The sequence below is a fragment of the Blennius ocellaris genome, assembly GCF_963422515.1.
Source record: "Blennius ocellaris genome assembly, chromosome: 2".
In the NCBI taxonomy this organism is placed as follows: Eukaryota; Metazoa; Chordata; class Actinopteri; order Blenniiformes; family Blenniidae; genus Blennius; species Blennius ocellaris.
In genome coordinates this window covers 6,721,330-6,741,731 of record NC_137651.1, presented here as the reverse complement: position 1 = coordinate 6,741,731, position 20,402 = coordinate 6,721,330, and the positions used below count along the sequence as shown (strand labels likewise).

At 41.4% G+C, this 20,402-nt stretch overlaps 1 protein-coding gene across 1 annotated transcript in view; it reads left to right on the top strand.

The window, feature by feature from the left end:
- The window catches only part of fchsd2 (FCH and double SH3 domains 2), a 68,148-nt gene that overhangs the window by 7,650 nt on the left and 40,096 nt on the right, over positions 1 to 20,402 (top strand). Inside the window, exon 3 of the mRNA XM_080510072.1 lies at positions 11,696 to 11,741. Coding sequence (XP_080366198.1) covers positions 11,696 to 11,741 — 46 coding nt within the window. The remainder of the gene's footprint in view (positions 1 to 11,695; positions 11,742 to 20,402) is intronic.

Sequence of the window (20,402 nt, the reverse complement as noted above, 5' to 3'; positions counted from 1 at the left end):
GCATTATAAACCACATTCACAGTGAACAAGCGCACACTCTCCTGCGTAAAGCACACAGTAGATTTTAACTCTTAAATCCTAAAAGCTGCTCCGAGGTTATTTACCCTAATTAATCCACAGGCTGGCTTTAATCTGATATGATTGGTGTGTCATCCAACTCTACGACAATGTGGATGTTTAAACTGGACTATTTTTTGCTGCTGTGTTGACATGTATTTTGTAATCAGTGTTTGCCACGAGTTTGGAAGTGAAGCAAGCTCGCATTGGCAAGATGCCCTCCCAAGGATTACCTTTAGCCGGGAGGCGCTCATGAGACTTCGACCATCCAGGGGAAGTGCTGTCCTGCCGCCGAATATCCCTCGGGAAATCCGCGTCCTGGTGACAAATCCGAGGCGCCGCAAACGAGGCAGGAGAGGTGGAATACACCGGAGACTAAAACGCATGAGTCTACAAGACCGCCGCAAGTTGCCGGCTCTTCCCACGGTCCTGCTTGGAAATGCCCAGTCGATCCGCAACAAGTTGGACGAGCTGGAGGCCTGGACCACCACCAGGCAGGAGATTAAAAACGCCTGCCTTCTTGTCTTCACGGAATCCTGGCTCAGTGAATCAGACCGGGATGAGGACTTGACGCTCACGGGGTTCGGGGCCCCGCTGAGGCTGGACCGAGACAAGGAAGTCACCAACAAGCAGCGTGGCGGTGGTGTCTGCTGCTATGTCAACGAGCGGTGCTGTAAAACTGTCGTTGTACGAGATAGGATATGTACTCAAGACATTGAACTTCTGTCTATATCTCTTCGTCCTTTTTATTTGCCGCGCGAGTTCCAACAGCTGTTCTTTACACTTGTTTACATTCATCCACGCGCTGACGCTGTTGCCCCTGTACAGCTGATCAATGACGTCACGCACCGGCTTGACGCTATTTGCCCAGACACACCAAAATTCATCCTGGGTGATTTTAATCATTGCCGTCTGGATAAGACTTTTAAAACTTATGAACAGTATGTAACCTGTGCTACAACACAGCGGAATACTACTCTGGATTTGTGCTTTGGCTCAGTGAGTGGTGCATATAGATCACTGCCACTTCCTCCTCTGGGATCTTCTTATCACAACTGTGTGTGCCTCATGCCCCCGCTACACTCCTGCTTTTAAGAGACTACCCCGATTAGAGAAATCCGTGAAGTGCTGGTCAGAGGACAGCATCTCAGCACTTCAAGCTTGTTTTGAGTGTACGGACTGGAATTGCTTTTTTAACCCATGTGAGGACATTAATGAATTATGTGAGACTGTTTCTTCATACATCACTTTCTGTGTTGACTCTGTTGTCCCATCAAAGACTATAATTGTTTATCCAAACAACAGACCATGGGTAAACAAAGAGCTTAAATCAATTATTAACAAAAAGAAAGTGGTCTACTCTTCTGGTAGTAACTCCCTGGAGAAGAAAGCGGTCTCTAGGGAAGTGCGAGATGGGATCAGGAAGGCCAAACTAAAATACAAGAATAAAATTGAAGAAAAATATAGCAGTTTATATAATTTATAATAGCACCTTAGAGCAGCCTGGCAAGGCATCAAATGCATGGCTTCAATTAATCAGCAAAAAGAGGCCAATAAATCCATTTGTGTGGAAGGAGTGCCAGACTCTGAGCTTCCAAGTGTTTTTAATTCGTTTTTTGAGCAGATTGTTCCAAAGTTGTGTAGACCAGGGTCAGATTCCAGCATTGTGGAAAACATCAACTTTAATCCCGATTCCAAAAACAAGTAGCTCAAAGGAATTGTGTGATTTTAGAACGGTCGCACTCACATCGCTTGTGATGAAAACTTTTGAGAAAATTTTAAAGTCTGAGATTCTATTTTTAACTGAGGGGAAACTTGACCCACTTCAATTTGCCTACCAGCAAAACAAAGGGGTGGAGGACGCAACACTTTTCATATTGAACACTGTGTATAAGCACCTGGACAAAACCGGGGCTCATGTAAGACTTTTATTTGCTGATTTTTCTTCTGCTTTCAATAAGATGCAGCCCCACATCCTGATTGAAAGACTGGCCACTGTTTTTAATTTGCCTGACCAGCTTCTTTTATTGATTTTAAATTTCCTCACGGACAGAACCCAGCGAGTGCTCGTGAATGGTCAGATGTCCCCAGCGTCAAGCTCAAACACCGGATCTCCTCAGGGGTGTGTCCTGTCCCCCCTCTTGTTCATACTGTATACGGACAGTTGTCGGGTCACTCAGAAAAACCGGTTCCTGGTCAAGTTTTCAGACGATACAGTCTTGGTGTCCTTACTTTCGGGGTCCGAAAAGAACCACGGTCCTGCGTTGACCGAGTTTGTCCAATGGTGTGACAGCAACTACTTGGATCTAAACGTCTCCAAAACCAAGGACATGGTCATTGACTTTAGACGCACCACAGCGCCCCCTTGTGGTAGCAGTGACATTCACGGGGAAGTGGTTGAAGTGTTGGAAAAGTACAAATACCTTGGTTATTGGATTGACAACAAGTTGCGGTTCGAAGCAAACACAGACTCTATTTTTAAACGTGGTCAGCAGAGAATCTATCTTTTAAGGAAACTGAACTCTTTTAATGTAAATGAAAGCATTCTCTGCAACTTTTACTGCTGTTTCATAGAGAGTCTCTTAACTTTTTCACTTGTTTGCTGGTTCAAGTGTTTGTCTATGAAAGATAAAAATAGACTGCAAAACATCGTCAAAATCTGCTCTAAGATCATTGGCGTTAAACAAAAAGACCTAGAGTCCCTATGGAAGGAGAGGGCTCTAAAGAAGGCTAAATGTATCTTGGGTCAGCCCCTCCATCCTCTGTCCTCAGAGTTTTCACTCATGCCTTCTGGACGCCGTTTTTATGTACTCTTTTGTCCCCTCTGTCACTGCACTGTTAAATTCTGAAGGGAGTGTGTGTAATTAACATAGACCGTATTGTAACGGGTCCTCTTAAACTCAATTATTGTCCGTTCTGTTGGAAGTGACACACAGTGAGTGTTTGTGATGTGTTTGTGCAATGTTCTGATTTATGATTGGCTACAAATGAATTGCCCTTTGGGACCAATAAAGTTTTCTGAATCTGAATCTGAATCGGAATAATCAAAACACTCTTTCACAGAAATGCCTATACATAGGTCACGTGTCCACATGTTACATTATATCTCCCTTATGTGCATGCTTTTTGTGAGAGGTAGAGGGGAAGGATTGGAAGAAAAGGCAGTGAAAGAAGAAAGGGAGAGGGCAGTAGATTTAATCCCCTGAGAGTGCATTTTAGCCGGACTAGTCTTTGGAGGAAGGATAAGGGAGGGGGGACTCAGGGAGTCAACTTGGTGCCCTCAATCCAGCTAAATCCCCCATACCCTTATGTCTGCACACACACCACACACACACACACACACACACACACACACACACACACACACACACACACACACACACACACACACACACACACACACACACACACACACACACACACACACACAACCTTGTGCCTAAGCATAAAAATAGTCACATAAATACTTGAATTCACCTCGTGCGCATTTAGCATTTGATCTAGCTTTAACATACCTACTTATCTCACTTTCTTCTAATAATAACATATTGCCGTGCCTCACTTCTTAACTGAAAAATTACCTTGTTCTTCATATTGCAGCGATTCAATGTTGATTTTAACTTTATATTTCGAGTAGTTATTGGAACCAACCAAATCTACACTATTTACATTATTCACTACATGATTTAACATAATGTTGATTGACAAAATACTTTAAGAGCAGTTGGCTCACTTATGCTTGGTCTTGAGGAGGTTTAGTGTCCAAAACGAATAGTTTCACTCACAGAACTTGAACTCGCCTTTAAGTAGTTTGCAACTGTCGTATCTGTTACATTTGTGTGTGTGTGTGTGGGGGGGGGGGGGGGGGGGGGGGGTTGCACTAAAGCTTAACTTGTATATCAGTTTGTCTTAATTACACTTGAAGTAAAGTCATTTCTAAAATGTGTATTAATAAAAAGCTAAGACTCTCCACTTTATGTTTTTAACAATGATTTCTTTGTAAATTAAAAAAGGGGAAGATCCTGCAGGAAAAGTGCCTCCAATTTATCCCCAGATATTCCCAGATTCTCCCACCAAAGCTTCCCGGTGTTCCCCTAAAGGTGACCCCACCCCATCTTTTGAAAACCACTGGTCCCGTAGCATTTGTCTGGACTGGATTGTGATTTACCCCGTATGTTTGTCTTTTGAGTTCCTCATTTGCACACAGGACAAATGAGTTTTGTGTTATCCACAAATTTATTGGCCAGATCCTGGGAATTATGTGCAAATGTCATTAAAACGTAATGGCTCTCCATGCTGAGTAGCAAGATGAAAGTCCCCAATTTGAAAGCCAGAATAGATTTGGAGTTCTCATTAATGCGTCTCTCAGCAGCCACCAAAATTGAAAATCAAAGACTTGTTGGAGAAACAACTAGGTTTAATGCCCAGAATGTGTGCTGGGGTGTTTGGGCTTCTTTGCTCTCCATATTGCATCTGAAAAGTTCACATAAGAGGATCCACCTTCTATACAATGGGTTAAAAGGTGACATGGCTATTACAGTTTTCTTTAAGAACGCCATCGAACAATTCATGTATTTTTCTCCCTTTCCATTTAAAAAAAGAAATACTGTACATGTGTTCAGCACGTTGCTCAGGTCCCATCGCTTATGCTGCTTTTATGATGTGGATTATAAACAAGGTGCAATAAAATGGGAAAGAGCTTTTGTATTGTGAGTGGGAGAATAACCAGACCATTTGGGAAACGCAATGTACCATACCATATCAAACTTACACCATCAGACTTGTTCTTAATAATTGTATGTTTTAGGATAGTTTGACCTAATTTTGACCCTTCCAAGGTGGAACATGGGAGTCTCTGAAGTGGCATGACTTCCATTTCATATTCTAATTTTATAGGTTACATTGGTAGTTTTATTGGTGAAATTCACCCCTAACGCCATCCAATGTGCCATCTGTCCATACGAATGTTGGATACTCTTGATTGTTAACATGTTGGCGTGTTCTCTACATGCACGTGTGTGTGTGAATTCATTCAAACGGAAGTGCAAGCTCCTGTCCTGGCATGGTAACTCAACTTTCAGTGTTTCTGCCATTGCTGTGTAAATGGACATTGTTTGATGTATTGTATGCAGCCATTTTTGTTTTGTTTTCTGTTTTTCACTTGGATGTGAAGCAGCAGCATTTTGGGGATTTGTGTCAGAGAAGACACTTTAGTCTCTGTCACAACCAAAAAACAAAAAAAAAGCCAGTTGACATCCCAGTCATTAATTAGCTATGGCAGCATGCTTAGTCGTCACACAGTACACCAGCTTTTTTTTTTTTCTTCTGACACATTCGAGTGTTGTACTTGAAATAATCCCAAACTGTGACAAGATGAGATCTACTAACGTTCACCCATTTTTTTGTTTTTTTTGTTTGAGGAAGCTCTTCATGTCTCCTCAAAGACGTCTTTGACATATTTTGTTTCCGCAGCTTAGACTGTTCAGAGAAGTGGCGCATGATAACAGTGCAGTCATAACCTTGCAGAAGACTTGGATGTAACCATTTCTGACACGTCTTAGTCAATTCTTAATGTTCCTCATTCTCCGATTACAGTGATCAGACGAACAGTTTCTTTATCCCTTGAACTGTTAACGTGTAAAAATCAAAGCTTAGTGCCGTGGACAACCTCGAGAAGTACGTGATGACTTGTGCAAATCAATCCTCAATGTACTTTACTTTGCAGGAATTGAGATTTCAAAAATGAACTCTACATGAGGTTGCTGGGACTTGGACCTTTTGAGACAATTTTTGGCTTCTCGTAGAGAAAAGAGGAACAACAGTGTTGCCTTAACTTTGTTCTCCTCTATGCAATCAGAAGTTTACAATTGGCTTTGAAGTGTTCTCTAAGGCAGCGGTCCACAACCTTTTTGGAGCCACAGACAGGTTTAATGTCAGGCAATATTGTCACGGACCAGCCACAAGGTGTGGCAGATAAATACAACAAAATATAATGATACAACCAAAACAAAAACTGTGGTATTTTGTAAATATAATAATAAACGTGAATCACTGTGCACTTGTATGTCTTTCTTTCTACTTACTTGTATGTTATTCTTCTGTCTCCTCACTGGGCCTTTTCCCCTTTGCAAAGAAACTTTCCAAAGACAACTGTTTTTTTTTTTTTTTTACTCATTTTGCTGCTTGTGGGTTTAATATCAGCGCTAATGTGTCACGTTACCGACACAAGCGTGAGTCATAGACAGACGTAACGAGAGAATTCGGTCATTTTTCAAAATAATAGCTTGTTCAGAGTCGGATAATAAATAAAACGGAAATAATGTAAGTTATTTATTCTTTTCCGTGCACTCCCTCAACTTTCACTGAAGATTTTTCATTGGAAAAATAGAATTATTCTGTTGTCACACAGCGCCACCTCGATGTCCCAGATGGTACGTGCCAGTATATTTTGATGTACAAGTCTCTTTTTAATGAGTCACATGACCGGACAAACAACTGAGAAGAGCTTCACAGTTTGTTGGTTTTGGATTTCCTGATGTTTTTGAAATTCTAAGAAAAGAGGGATTTTTCTTCTGCAAGTCTTAGCATGTAGCCCGTAAATATCACAACAGTGCAGGCATTGTTTTTCATTAAAGATGAATATAAAACAGGAATCGTATAAATAAATTTAAAAAAAAATTTTTAAATCACGCTGTTGTTCTGCAAATGCGTCCTTCAACTTGTGGTGGAGGAACTGCAGAGAATCGGTGCTATTGTGCCTTGTGTTGATCATGCAGTGTGAAAACACGACCACCCTCCTCTGCCTCGGTCTCAGGCTGTGACTCATGTTGCTTCTCCTCTTGTCACTGATCTCAGTCTGTGTCCTGTTAACCATTGATCTCAGCTGTTTTCCCATGTTTGATCATTTTTTCCCCCCCCTCTTTGCCTGTCAACCTATTGGCTGCCCTTGCGCTCACCACACACACACACACACACACACACACACACACACACACACACACACACACACACACACACACACACACACACACACACACACACACACGCACAAACAAACACATATAGTACTTTCACTTAATGTCCACTCTCAAGCACTTAGGCATTTCCCGTCAGACACACACTCATCTTCAAGTCAGCCCATTTTCTTCATGCACAGCTGATGCTGACACAGGTTTTTGACTCACACAGTCACACACACACACACACACACACACACACACACACACACACACACACACACACACACACACACACACACACACACACACACACACACACACACCCATCATGATCAGACAGGGTGGCAGAGCACAAAGTGAGCAGGTGAACAAAAGCTTGAGCGAGAGGCCGGGAGAGAGAGCGGTAGAAGACAGAGGAGTTTGAGAAGGTTTTGAGGAATATAAATAGCCTGTTGGTTGAACAAATGTCGTTTGCTAAGACAACAAATGTAAAGACTCCCTTTGGTGCAAGTCGTCGGTGGAGTGCTGTATAAACGTCTGATGAGAGTAAAACCTGCTGATGATGTAAGAACCTACAGCTCGTGAGCATTTCATGTTCGCCCTCATTCAATTTCCATTTCGCCTGAAGCCACACATCATGCGAACATGCAAAATGGTTGTGAGATATCGCCAGCTGATAATTGCAGGTCCCTGTTTACATATGCAGCCTCAGTCGCAGTGTAACCATGGTAGCATGAAAAGCCTCGACATGTCCAAAGATCCCAGCGAGCGTGTTTGTTGGGAGTCTGTCTGAGTACTGCTGTATACTTGCATGTTCCCGGGGCACTTTATCACGCAGGAGAGCACTTTATGATCCTACGGAAATAGCTTAAACAAAGATTTCTGTATTTGCATGTTGGGTACTGTTAAATGTTTTGAATATATCTCGAGACTGGAAAGATAGTCATATATTTTGTTTTGTTTTCTAAACTGCAGCGTCTCATGCGATCCATCGTGACTGTGTCATTAAAAAAAAAAAGAGTCATAAAGGTGTTGCCAGTGGGAAAATGAGCTGCATTTAGATTTAGGTTAGAATAAATCGGAGATGCTGGTTTTAAACAGCTGTGACTACATTTTACCAGCCATATGCATACATATCTGATTTAGAAACAGAGTTTCATCGCAATAAATTGTATCATTTCAGGTGTGTCTTTTTTTAGAATATCTTCTTGCAATCTACAATCAACCACAGAAAAATAAAACAAAATACTCATGATAGAAAAAGGTTTCTCTGACATGAAGACAGCCAAAATCTAGAAATAATGGAAGCTAATATTACTCAAATTTCCTCATTTTAATTTGATACCAAATTGGAATTTAATTATTGAATGTAGTCTGTGTCCACACCTGTTGGGGAGCATTGCAGATACAGTGATACTCTTTGTCCTTCAGATGTTGGGAAAGGTGTAGTTGATTGTAGAAGTTTGAGCAGAGTACGCTGAACTGGAACAGTTTTTTTTTTGTGTGTCCCCGAGCAAAATATCATCGTATCCAATCAGCTGATGTCAAGGCTGAGACGTGATCATGTCAACATCCAAGAAAGAAGTAGTACCATAAATCAACATTTTCAATTTGTGAAAGTGGGGGATTGGGGTGGTCCACTTTTTATCACTTTGGAAGACTTTGTATGGGCGCTGTGGCTTAGTTGGTTAAAGCGCCTGTCTAGTAAACAGGAGATCCTGGGTTCAAATCCCAGCAGTGCCTTTTCGTTTGCCCAGCCTCTTATGGATTTGCTTGGAATGGATATTTGTATTTATTGATTAAATGTGTCAGGATTTAATCAATAAATGCACCTTCAGATAGAATACCAAACCGTCCATATGTTTGTTTAATTATGTTGTTTATTTACGCTTTCCTTCAATAACGAAGCTAATCAATGATTAATCTATTGCTGTGGTTAAAAAAGGCTGATAGCAATGCAAAGTTAGGAATGGCATCGGTACAGTTTTGTTGAAATGACATAAAAGGTGTCAAGTAAACAGTGTGATAATTAAAAAAACAAACATGCACAAGGCTGAACCAGGAATAGGATTCTATTTTGTGTTTAGTTTACTGAATCATCAAACACTTTACTAATGACTCTACGATATCTTGTCTAATGTAGCACAAAGAGGGTTCGCTATTTCATAGAAATACATTCATCAGGTTCCTGCTGGTTTGAACTGACGACCTTCAGATTACAAGTCTGACACGCTGCCTATTGCAGCAGCCCGGCCTATAGACATGTCAGGGAATGCACTCGACTCCATGGGAGGGGGTTGGGGACGTCTGTGGCCAAGACGGGGTGTGTGTCATATTTCAACTGCAAAGCATGATATAGGGTTGAACACCAAACACACGATCCACCCTCCTGCAGTCCATCATTAGAAGGTGGCACTGGCCCGGCTGATGTTTTGCCGTCGTCTCTTGTCTGACTTGTGGAGCTATTATGAAATTCTCAACTCCTCTTTCCAGAAATAAATCAGACATCTAAACCAGTGTCTGTTTGGAAAGCAGACTGAACAGAGCAGCTTTAAACACTGAACGATGCCTCGGGAAAGGTTTGACAAGAGGCGCTGCCCTGTTTGTTTGGGCTGTAATTAGCATCGAGAGAAGTGGTAGTAATTATGCTGTCTACACTTACAGTAAGCGTCGTCTTCCTTTCTGCTTCTTCCTCAACTGCTTCCCGGCCCGGGTTTCTTTGCTTGATTGCAGCAGTTCTCGCTTTGTTCCAGAGATTTTTACTGAAAACACAACTGATATACTGACTGAAGAACGTTCGCATTTCCTCATTCAGTCTAAAACGTAGCTGAATATAAACCCTGTTCTGAAAATGTTGAACATTGAAGAACCCTCTTCTCGTATCACCCATTTGTACATTACTGAGATGTGAGGCCTGACCTTTAGAAGCTGTTGACAGTTTTTATTTCCCATGTCTTGGCTGTCAGGCCAGTTCAATCTCCAGACGTTCTTGCTCAAATTCACTGAATCGTTTATTATTATAGCTGTCGATGATGGTGTCTTCAAATTTGCAGCTATTTTTACGATGATGATCGATTTCATGAAATGTTGACCAATATTTCAGTTACCAACTGCCTCTATAATAATAATAATAATAATACTAATAACAATATTTTTTAAGTATTCCTCCAGCTGTCTGTGACTCAGATTACTTATCATTTCAACTTGTGTCAGACTTTTTTTTTTTGGAATGTTTTGTTGCGATCGACTTCCAGGTTAACTGTTTTTCATGAAGTGATAAGTGTCTAGTTCAACATCTGAAATAGGATTTACACTCAATCCTGAATATGATATTAGATTATACATTTCAAAAAAACGTTGCTTCTCGTTCACATTTATCATTCAGCATTTCGAGGTGGTGTCAGTTTTTAGTCCCGTGAAGTTGCTATCACCAGATATTGAAATTCCCCTTCCATCCCTTGTAAACAAACATGGCGGCCCACAGTGGTGTTAGTTACGGTCAGTATTCTAGTTTCCTCATCCATAGCAGTAGTTTAATAGTTGAGACTCACCCCTGACAGCATCCGATGCGTCATCAGTCCATGCGGATGTCCGTCGCGCTCCATTTTCTTCATGTTTATAGCGTATTCTTCCCCGCACACGTCTGTGTGGTTTCACTTCAAAATTAAGCAACAGACGCCCTCGCGTGGCCCGCCATACTAACTCCATCGTTGTCTCGGTGTCCGCTGCTGCAGTGTAAACACGCTCCCTTTTTTTTTTTTTTAACGGATTAGGTGTCGTCACGTGAAACGTCTCGTAAACAGGGCCTAAGAGAATGCTAATGCTATCGCTGTTTCTGAAGCCTTCTCAACCCTACATTTACATGTCAAAACAACTCCCACACACACGGATCTTTGTTTTCTTGAAGGCCTCCGTTTCACACCGAGTCCCCACAACAACCAAATGTGCAGATTTTGATTGTTTGGTTCACCTGTGTCGGCACACCACAATATTGCAGTCATGCTTTAGGTTCTGTTTAGCTAAACATTTGAATGAATTTTCTAAAGTTGGAACCTCGCTATGTGATATGAAATCTAATCAGATGTTTTATGGCAGTGGAGTAGAATATTTATCTGTGAAGTTCCCGATCGATTAGAACCTTTCCAGGGAGTATCTTCATTCACCTGGTGGCTGTGTTCTCTTTGTTCATTCAGCTGCATGGCCAGCAGATCTATCTGTCTGTGTAATCACACACTCAATGTTGTGTTTTTCATTCTGCACATTCCTGGACTGCGATAAGAGCTCCCGCTGTCTCTGCTGCCAGGATGTTCTGTGAGGTGGAGCGGGCGAGGGGGAACGTTTGTAGGGGGTTTGTGGGGTTTTGGTCCTGATCTGAAATAGAGCTAATATTTTTTTTAGAAAGAACTGTTGAGCAATGAAGACGGAGCCATAATTCCTCACTTGCATAATTTTGTGGTTCCCTGAGTTCTCTCTTGGGATGTCGGAAGAGACGGAGCGTAATTGCTGCATTTGTGCCTTTTCGTTATTATCCTACAAAACAATGCAAATATTAACATTCATTCACAAGATGCGCATGTTATTAAAAACAAATTGCACACGCGCCCTAATTTGTCTGAAACGTCGGTAAATGATGCTCACGCTTGAAGCCACTTCAACAACTCTTATCTTGTTCTCTGCAGGAGCTACAGTCTGAAGAAGGGTCAGCTGGAGCGGGACTATGCACAGGTAAGGATGGCTGGGGTTCAGCTTGTTTCCGTGTTTACAGCACACAGAGTTCACGCTTTCATATCTCTTAACGCCACTGTTACATATTAACCACAGCTTTCTGGTTTACCTCAGTCTTGTTGGTAATGAGTATGGGTTGATAGATGTGACGTGCTGTTCCCTCCTGGAGGAGGTTTGTGAGTTGTGAAAATTGTAATTCACATCCTCTATTGAGTAACTGTAAGTGGGGTGTTATTTATTGGACACATACGAAATGTATCCTTGCACGTGCTATGTGGCGCTGTGGCTTAGTTGGTTAAAGCGCCTGTCTAGTAAACAGGAGATCCTGGGTTCAAATCCCAGCAGTGCCTTTTGGGCTGAATACATCAATGTAAATTGGTACTAATTGTCTCGTCGTGTCACGGTTGTGGATGTTTCCAAGCATGTATGTTTGAGCCAAGATATTATGACATTACACGCTTTTAAAAACATTGAAATGCTATTTCAATACAGCACCCTTTTATCTTAAAACCTAAACTCTTGAACCTAACCCTAACATGAAACGGTTGGATCTTTGATCTCTTCCACTCTACAACACCAGAAGCTTGGGTTTCCAGTGTCCAGGGCAACGAGAAAGAGACGTTATGAGCCAATGATCATATCAGAAGTGTTCAAGCAGGGACAAATTGAAACCGTGCAGGACTGCGACACACTGAGAGCAGTAGAACTGACCTCTGTCATCCAATACTTAAAAGCTTTCTATTTGTCATTGTATATTTTTGTTAACCAGACCATTTTAAGATTAAACATGTTTGCACCAGAGCTCAAGAACCTTGGTGGATGTTGTTGTTTTGGTATACTCTTGGTATTCCTTCACTATCATTTGAGGAAGCACGTTGGGGAGATATCATGAACAGATTTATGCTACAAGATAAACGAGCCTGATTTCTCAACCGTAAATCAAAAAGTCAACGGTTTAATCATATATTCACTTAGAGGTGTGTATTCATTTTACTGTTCGCCCATGTTTAAACTGCAATGAGTACATTGCTCCACTGAAAGCTCCTGAAAGGAGTATAATTGTTATTTATTTTAATTTTATCCTCAGCAGAGCAGCTTATCAGATACGTTGACAACCATTAAGAACTAATGTGATTTTTGTGATTTTTTAAAGATAAACACCAGCGATAATAGTCTATATTGAAATAAAACCACATTATCAATGTGTATTGATAGCATGCTACTGTCTGTAGCTTATCTTCAACTTGTGAAAATGGATATCAGAAGCAAGAGATCACCTTAAACCTGCAGCCTAAAGACTGTGGACCCTCATTGTCATCTCTTATTTCATCATTACAGTGAAGTCCAACATTGTCGGACACACACCATGTCGCACTCTCACAAGGGTCTCCATCTTGAGAAACGTACACTAATATATAGGGAAGTGATATAAGGAAGTGGATAGTAAATTACTTGCCACTTGAGGTCAAGCACTTTCTGAAATGAAGCCTTCTGATTCATCTTTGATTCATTCTTCAGATGAATAGAAACTCACACGTGTGCTGCAGGCCACATTTGGTTTCATTTCCCTATTCGTCCAGAGGGATCCACAGATGTTTCAGTGTGGCTTTCTTCTCTCTTCCCCTTTGAGTATTTTCTCCTTGCCTCTTGGAAGGATTCTGGCATGTAAATAAACCCCTGTATCTGCTCAACAGATTATGTAGCCATTTTTAGTATTCGCTGTTTGTGAGTCTTGCCACGAGCAGTTCAACTGAACAAACAGCCCCACATTTCTTTCCAATAGTCTCAGTAGACCTCTAATTGGTGGGGGCTTAATCTCAGGAGGTCTTATTGTGTTGGGTAATACAGAATACACATGCAATTTATCTGCAAGGGCAGAAGGAAGAGTTCACAAACATGTTTTGTAGGAGTTGGTGTAAAGGTCGCTGTGAAGGCTGCACATGGACCTGGTCAAGTGTTTATGCGTTCCTATTCGACTGAAACTACAAATACAAGTGTCTGAGACATCTCTGAAGTGAATACGCATTATGAGATGGATGAATGAATGAAGAGGTTGTGCTTTTCTGAAAGATATTCTTGTTAATATAACATGCAGAAGTAACTTTTATATATATTTTTTTTTTATGATGAAGTTTAAAATGAAATATCAATAAATGAGACTGCATTTTTGGGTGTCCGTTTAGATGACGGCGGTGCTCAGAGTTTCTGAAAACAGAATCAGAAATACTTTTATTTATCCCTGGGGATCATTTTGAGAAAAAGCTACTTTTACAAAACGCTCCGACTCTGTGTCTGTGCAAACAGGGGTATTCACAACTTTTGTGAAACACTGCTACTGCGCACGCATACAACAGTCGTAGTAATAGTTCTTCTGCACACGCACAATTAAATGGACACTAGCAACAACGGCGGCCTCCAGCGTGGCATGACTGCCAGTCTGTGTTTTCCTGGGACTTGCTAGTTTTACAGGTGAGAGTCACCAGTAATGGCAATCGAACTTCGTGGTCTGTCCATATGAATCTTCATATCCTTGCCATTGCTAATTTCATAGTGTATTTTTCTCTCTGAGCAGTGTGGTTTCATTACAAAGACAACCAACCCATGGCCTGGCCTGCTAACCACAATATCTTCAGCGTTTCTGCCGTTTCCATGTAAATGGCCATTGTTTCTAAAAATGTTGTGTGAATGCAAAGCTTTTCTGAAACAAAAATACAAAATGTATGTGTTGTTACTTGATTTGTCATGTAAGTGGGGTCTAACTTATGCAGGTACTTCCTGAGAGTTTCATTTCGAGAAGGGAGTTACCTTTCCACATGGCATTCTGGGTATTCTGTGGTAGGACAACGACCCATAGTTGTAAGAACCTCGGAGGATTCTGGTTTTGAAGTTTTGACTTCCAAGTTGTTTAAAATCTCAGTGTCACATATTTAAGTGCCTCATGTGAGTGCGAGTGGTTTGTATGCTTTGACAATACATCCTTAATGGGTTTGTTTTTTTGATAGACTTTTTTTGTTTTTACTTCTGATATGAAAGCATCTAATTATAATTAAATCTGAAAAGATAAGACTTGCAGTGAGAAAAGCACATGAATGCAGCAATGGCAAGTACATGGTTTACTTGTATTTCCCCCCAACATTTCTCCAAGATTCCTTCCATCTTACAAAAGAAAAAGGAAAAAACAAGTCTTTCCAAACATTACTAAGCTCTACTTATGAAATATTAGAATACCTAATGGTAGTGAAGATGAAAAGTTTCTGCGGGGCATTTGTGGATGGTATGACGAAGCACATTTTAATTCACAAAAGCAGATACAGTAATCAGGCTTGAGGGGGGAAAGGACATATTTGGCATTGTTAATTTTTCTGTGGAACTTTCTGTGGCTGTGGGGGGAAAAATTCAAATTAAGCCTTCAATTGCCTCAAGGCTGCAGCATTGGTGGATGTTTGTTGTTTAAAGCACTCGCCTAATATGACCGTGGACATCCAATCATTCTAAATGATTGAAGAACAGTTGGGCATGCACAGACAGGAATTCAATGTAGTAATTGGCTGTAGCTATTTTCTCTTGTTACATCAACAATGAGGTACATTTTCATATTGCACTAGAAATGTCAAGTGCCTTTAAAATAATGCAGCTAATTTATGGATTTTTACGGGTTAAAAGCTGCCAGATTCTACTTCTGCATGTAGATACATGGTGTGTTGAGCTTCTGCTTTTCCAAAACTTGCCCTCAAAGCCATATTTCTGCTCTTTGTGACCTTGTCTTGTGATGCTTTTCGTGGTCCTGAACTCCAGCAGCCGACAATAAATAACTGATGAAATACTTTATCAAAAGAGATAAAACCCTGTCATTGTGTATCTCTCTCTCTCTCTCTCTGAGGGCTCCTCCACAGCAGGCTGACAACACACACACACACACACACGCACACACACACACACACACACACACACACACACACACACACACACACACACACACACACACACACACACACACACACACACACACACACACACACACACACACACACACACACGCAGGGCTGTGTGCAGGAACTTCCAGCACTATGAAAGACATATTTGCGGGAATTGATGAAAATATGAGCAATCCCCGTATTCCCGCAGTGGAAATTCCTGCCCTATTACAACGTGGACACCTGCGGCTTATAGTCATTTTTCGATTAAAATTTTATTTGTGTCTCATTGTCTGTTTAAATTCAAATGAGTGCGAAAGCTGTGCTTTTTCACTCAGTCAGTGCTCTCAGTTCACCGCAGCCCAAGTGCTTCCTGAGCATTAAAATAATTTTCATCCGTAGACAACCACTTTTATCCAGTCCTGCAGATTTTGCAAGGACTAGAAAAACCCAAATACTTCTCCCAGATGAAAGCTGCGTCAGCGTCCTCGTGTTACTAAGCAGTACTTTTTAGGGGTGTCTCAGTAGAAACCAAGTGGTGCCTGCTGCGCAACAATGTGAGAGACAGTCTGATTTCCATTGTATTTGATGCTGCTGCTCAGCTTAAGCTCCCATCACACACACACACACACACACACACACACACACACACACACACACACACACACACACACACACAAAGAGACACTCTGAGAAATGCTCTCAGCTGCAAAATCCTCCCGTAGCTTAATGAAAAACATTCTAATACATAACCCAGGCAGCTCTTAAGCACATATTAACATACAGATATTCATTCTATGCAGCTGTCCACACAAATAACCCTTGTTTTGTAGCCTTAATATTGTCATCATACACATGCGCATGAGAGGATGAGTGCAGAGGAGAGAAAAAAAAATGCTTTGTGTGTGCGCGTGCGTGTGCGTGACTTCATTTGCATGTGGTTTGAATGATTAAATGAGAGTTTCCTGTGGTCAGACCCCCGGCATCCAACACTCTCTCTCTCTCTCTCTCTCTCTCTCTCTCTGTCTCTCTCTGTCTCTCTCTCTCTCTCTCTCTCTCTGTCTGTACAGTCTTGCTCACCTTAGAAATAGAGGTTGCCTAGCAACAGCCCCCCTCGTCAGTAGGACAATGGATTCCCTCCTAATTTTAGGTGTGTATTTTGTGTGGGAATGTCTCAGCACAGTGTTTTTTTCAAAAAAAAAATCTATAAATACACGATGGATGGGAAATAGATATTGCTCTAAGAGCCAATAAGCAAATTAATTATTGGCCCCTATTCTCTTGTCACAGTGAGGTTTTACTTTGCCCTTGACTTCGCTCTAGTCCCAGGTAGCTGACCACTGGTGGCCACTCAGGAAAATTAAGTCCAACTGCTGTTCTAACAGAGCGTGATGGAAAAGGTTTAAGGGGCATTCAAAGAGGCACAGAAAAGAAATTGACATTGGCATTTCTGAAAAAGAGAAAGAGCGAGCAGAATAGGCCAAAGGGTGGCTGAAGGATGACCGCACAAGAATGAAAGTGAAGATGCCTTTCACTTAACCTTTGTCCTTTTCACTCTGTCAAACTGGGTGTCCCCTCTGTGAAGGAGTCACTCGCAATTACCAGCCATCAGTTAGGAACAGCATGTTTCTCTGTGAGTGTGCATGTTTGCATGTGACTGTTTTTCTCTCCCACGATCTACATTATTGGAATAGTTTCAGGCTGGGGTCATTCTTGACTGTACTGCCCAAAAAGGCTCGCGTGCCTCGCCTGCTGCTGCATGCCGGTGTCTCCCTGGACTCCTGCACTGCATTATAACATGTAAATCAGCTTCAGTATTAAGGGCGATGTGGCACTGGGATAGACCGCGACATCTTGGGTACGTTATATATGTGACATCTGAAATAATCTGTGTTCGGTGGATAATCTGCAATTTCTCTCCTGTTCATCTTTTTTTTTTTTCTCGACTCTTTTCATAAGTATAGTCCCATCATCCTCTTTTCATACACCATATGTAATAACAGCTCAAATTATAGCAATTGTGTGTGTCTGCATATATCCGACATACATGTTATGAAACATTTAATCAACATTGTAGAGAAGGTTAGTTGATTTGGGACAAAAGCATCTGAAGAACATGGACATGATGATGAGTCGTTGAATATTTGGGGAGTCCCAGATAACTGGGGACAAAGTGCAGTGGCTTAGTTGGTGAATGCTCTGTTTACAAGTGAAAACAGGAAACGCTAGTTGCTTTTTGGTTGCTCATTTACACGACAACCGCATTGGGAGTCACGGCAAACTGAACTTTTATTGACATTGTTTTAAACTACTCCCTTCTCTGTTTCTATGTCTCCAAATCCCACTTTTCGGAACCTCTGGGAACAGCACATGCTGTTTTTAATCCATTGTTGTCTTGCGAATGGGGCCTGAAGCACCTGTAGATAAAAAGTAGAGCCCTGGATTTGAAAGGCACCTATTCACCTTTTCAGCTGTATGGAAGACTTTATATCGCCTCTCGTCCTACAAGGTCAAAGCTCTGCATGCTTTCTGTCTTTCTGCTGTCGCACACGTGGAATTGATGAATGAATTGAGAAAGAAAGAAAGATAAACAGTCACTTACTATAACTGACCTAAATGCAGTGAGCTGATTGGCTGACCATTGGGTGGAAGGAGCCACTTCATTTTTATTTTCAAATACAATTTTCCTACTATTTGTGGTTAAGGAATCTTTGTTTTTGTTTCCATGTCACTGCTATTGGTGAGATAGCAATGTTTAGTTAAGGTCTTTGCTTTCTTTTGCTGGCATTACTCATCACTGACTTGAAAACTACTACTGTATCGATATTGGTATTGAGGTTGACCGGTTGACTGGTTGACTGGTTTCTTGAGAGTTGTAAGGGAGGGGGGGGGGGGGGGCACAGTCATGTGTGGCCCCAGTTTCCCTGAGGCTCGGGTCATTACAATAATTGTTTACACCGCAAGAGCCAAGAACGTTTTCAGTTCTTTCTGTGCTCGGCTCTACCACAGTGGTGGCCTTTTCTTTTTCTTTTTTAAATTCACTGGACGATTTAGATAAATAGTAAACTACAGTGTAACCCTAAACCCAGTTTAGGAGGTCAAGAGGTTGCTGACTGTGTGTCACTTCGTAAACAGGGTTGCAGTCCTGTCACTAAGCTTGTGGTTATTGTTGGATGGAGTGCTCCACGGAGTGCAATATGAAACCTGCTCGTGTTACAGTCAAGCCAAACAATGCTGTGACGATGCGCCTCCTCATCTTCTTGTTCAATTTCAGAAAAAAAAACACAAATACACACACGCACACATTGCTTTTCACACTGCTGTCTGGGCAGTCCTATTGCTTCTCTCTTCTGTCTCACCCGTCACTGACTTGCACTGGCGACATGGCCGTAACCCGCAGGACTCCCATAGACAGGGCAGAGAGCTTCAGTGGCAGATGAGTGCAGACAGGAAGAGAGTGAAAGTGAATCAGGTGTATTGATTTAGGAGGAAGTGGAGAAAGTGAAGGAGGTTGAAAAGACGGCCACCGAACGGCTGGAAACAACCTGAGAGACGCAGCAGACAGAAGGTAAGTGAAAGCGACAGACAGGGGGGAAAATGAGCGAGCAGAAGAGTGGGAGTAAACACAACACACAGATATCAAGGTGACTGTCGACAGAGCTGTTTGGCAGCATATGCAGCGAATAAAATGGGACAAAAAAGTGCATTAAGGAAGGAATGAAGCATAGATACTGGGCCACTGCAATTTTTCACCAATTAAATTCAAAGCTTTTCATGACTCATTACTCATTACATTGTTAGTTTAGCTGAGGATTATCTGACATTTGAACCTGGACTTACACTGACCAGGAATACATAAATGAATCTTCCTGTATGGTTTTGAAAATGGTTTGATCGTTGTTTGCACTTCAATTTTTCAATTTGATATTGAAAAATACAATATCCTTTATGTTGATATTTTTGTGCTAAAATATTGGCTTTAAGAGTCGCTACTTTCCCCCGTTTCTCACCTACCTGCACGCTCGTCCTACTAACGTCTACTTTTACAGACAGACGGGACACGGTGACGGACAAAGACGGTGTAAAAGTTGAAAAGGAGGAACTGGCGATTTAACCTGTTTGACCTTGAACAGAAAAACACAATCTGCAGAGAATGCAGAAAACGTGTTTTGACCAAAAGTTCGAGCACGACAAATTGATTCCTTCATGCTGTCTGTTTTCTCACAGTTCAAACACATGATCTATGATCAGGGAGACACGTGAATACACGCGGGTGAATATTTAAACACAGGGCGTGCTTTAATTATATATAACTTAATAATAAGAGTCAATTCCCACACATTAATGTATGATCTAATACTGGCTTCTCATTGATTTTCAAGACAGACAATAGCATGAGGTTGAATCTGATTCAGTGAGATATCTGATCTTTAAATACGTGTAAAACCTTGAAAAAAAAAAAAAACCTTTTAAAAATGTAAAACTTATTGAGATTTTAATTTTTGGCCATATCTCTGAGCACCGAGCTCAAACATCTTTCTTTTATGAAATCAAACTTTATTTATATGGCACTATTTATACATGATGGAGCACAAAGTGCTTTACAGATCTATCACCTAAAGTAAAAAAAAAAAAAAAAACGAGAACTTCTCGCCACTCTTACGTTCTCACTAGAAGGGAAGCCTGAGAAGAAACTATCACGCACGCACGCACGCATACCGGTCTCAGGATATCCTGCTGTTTGGGC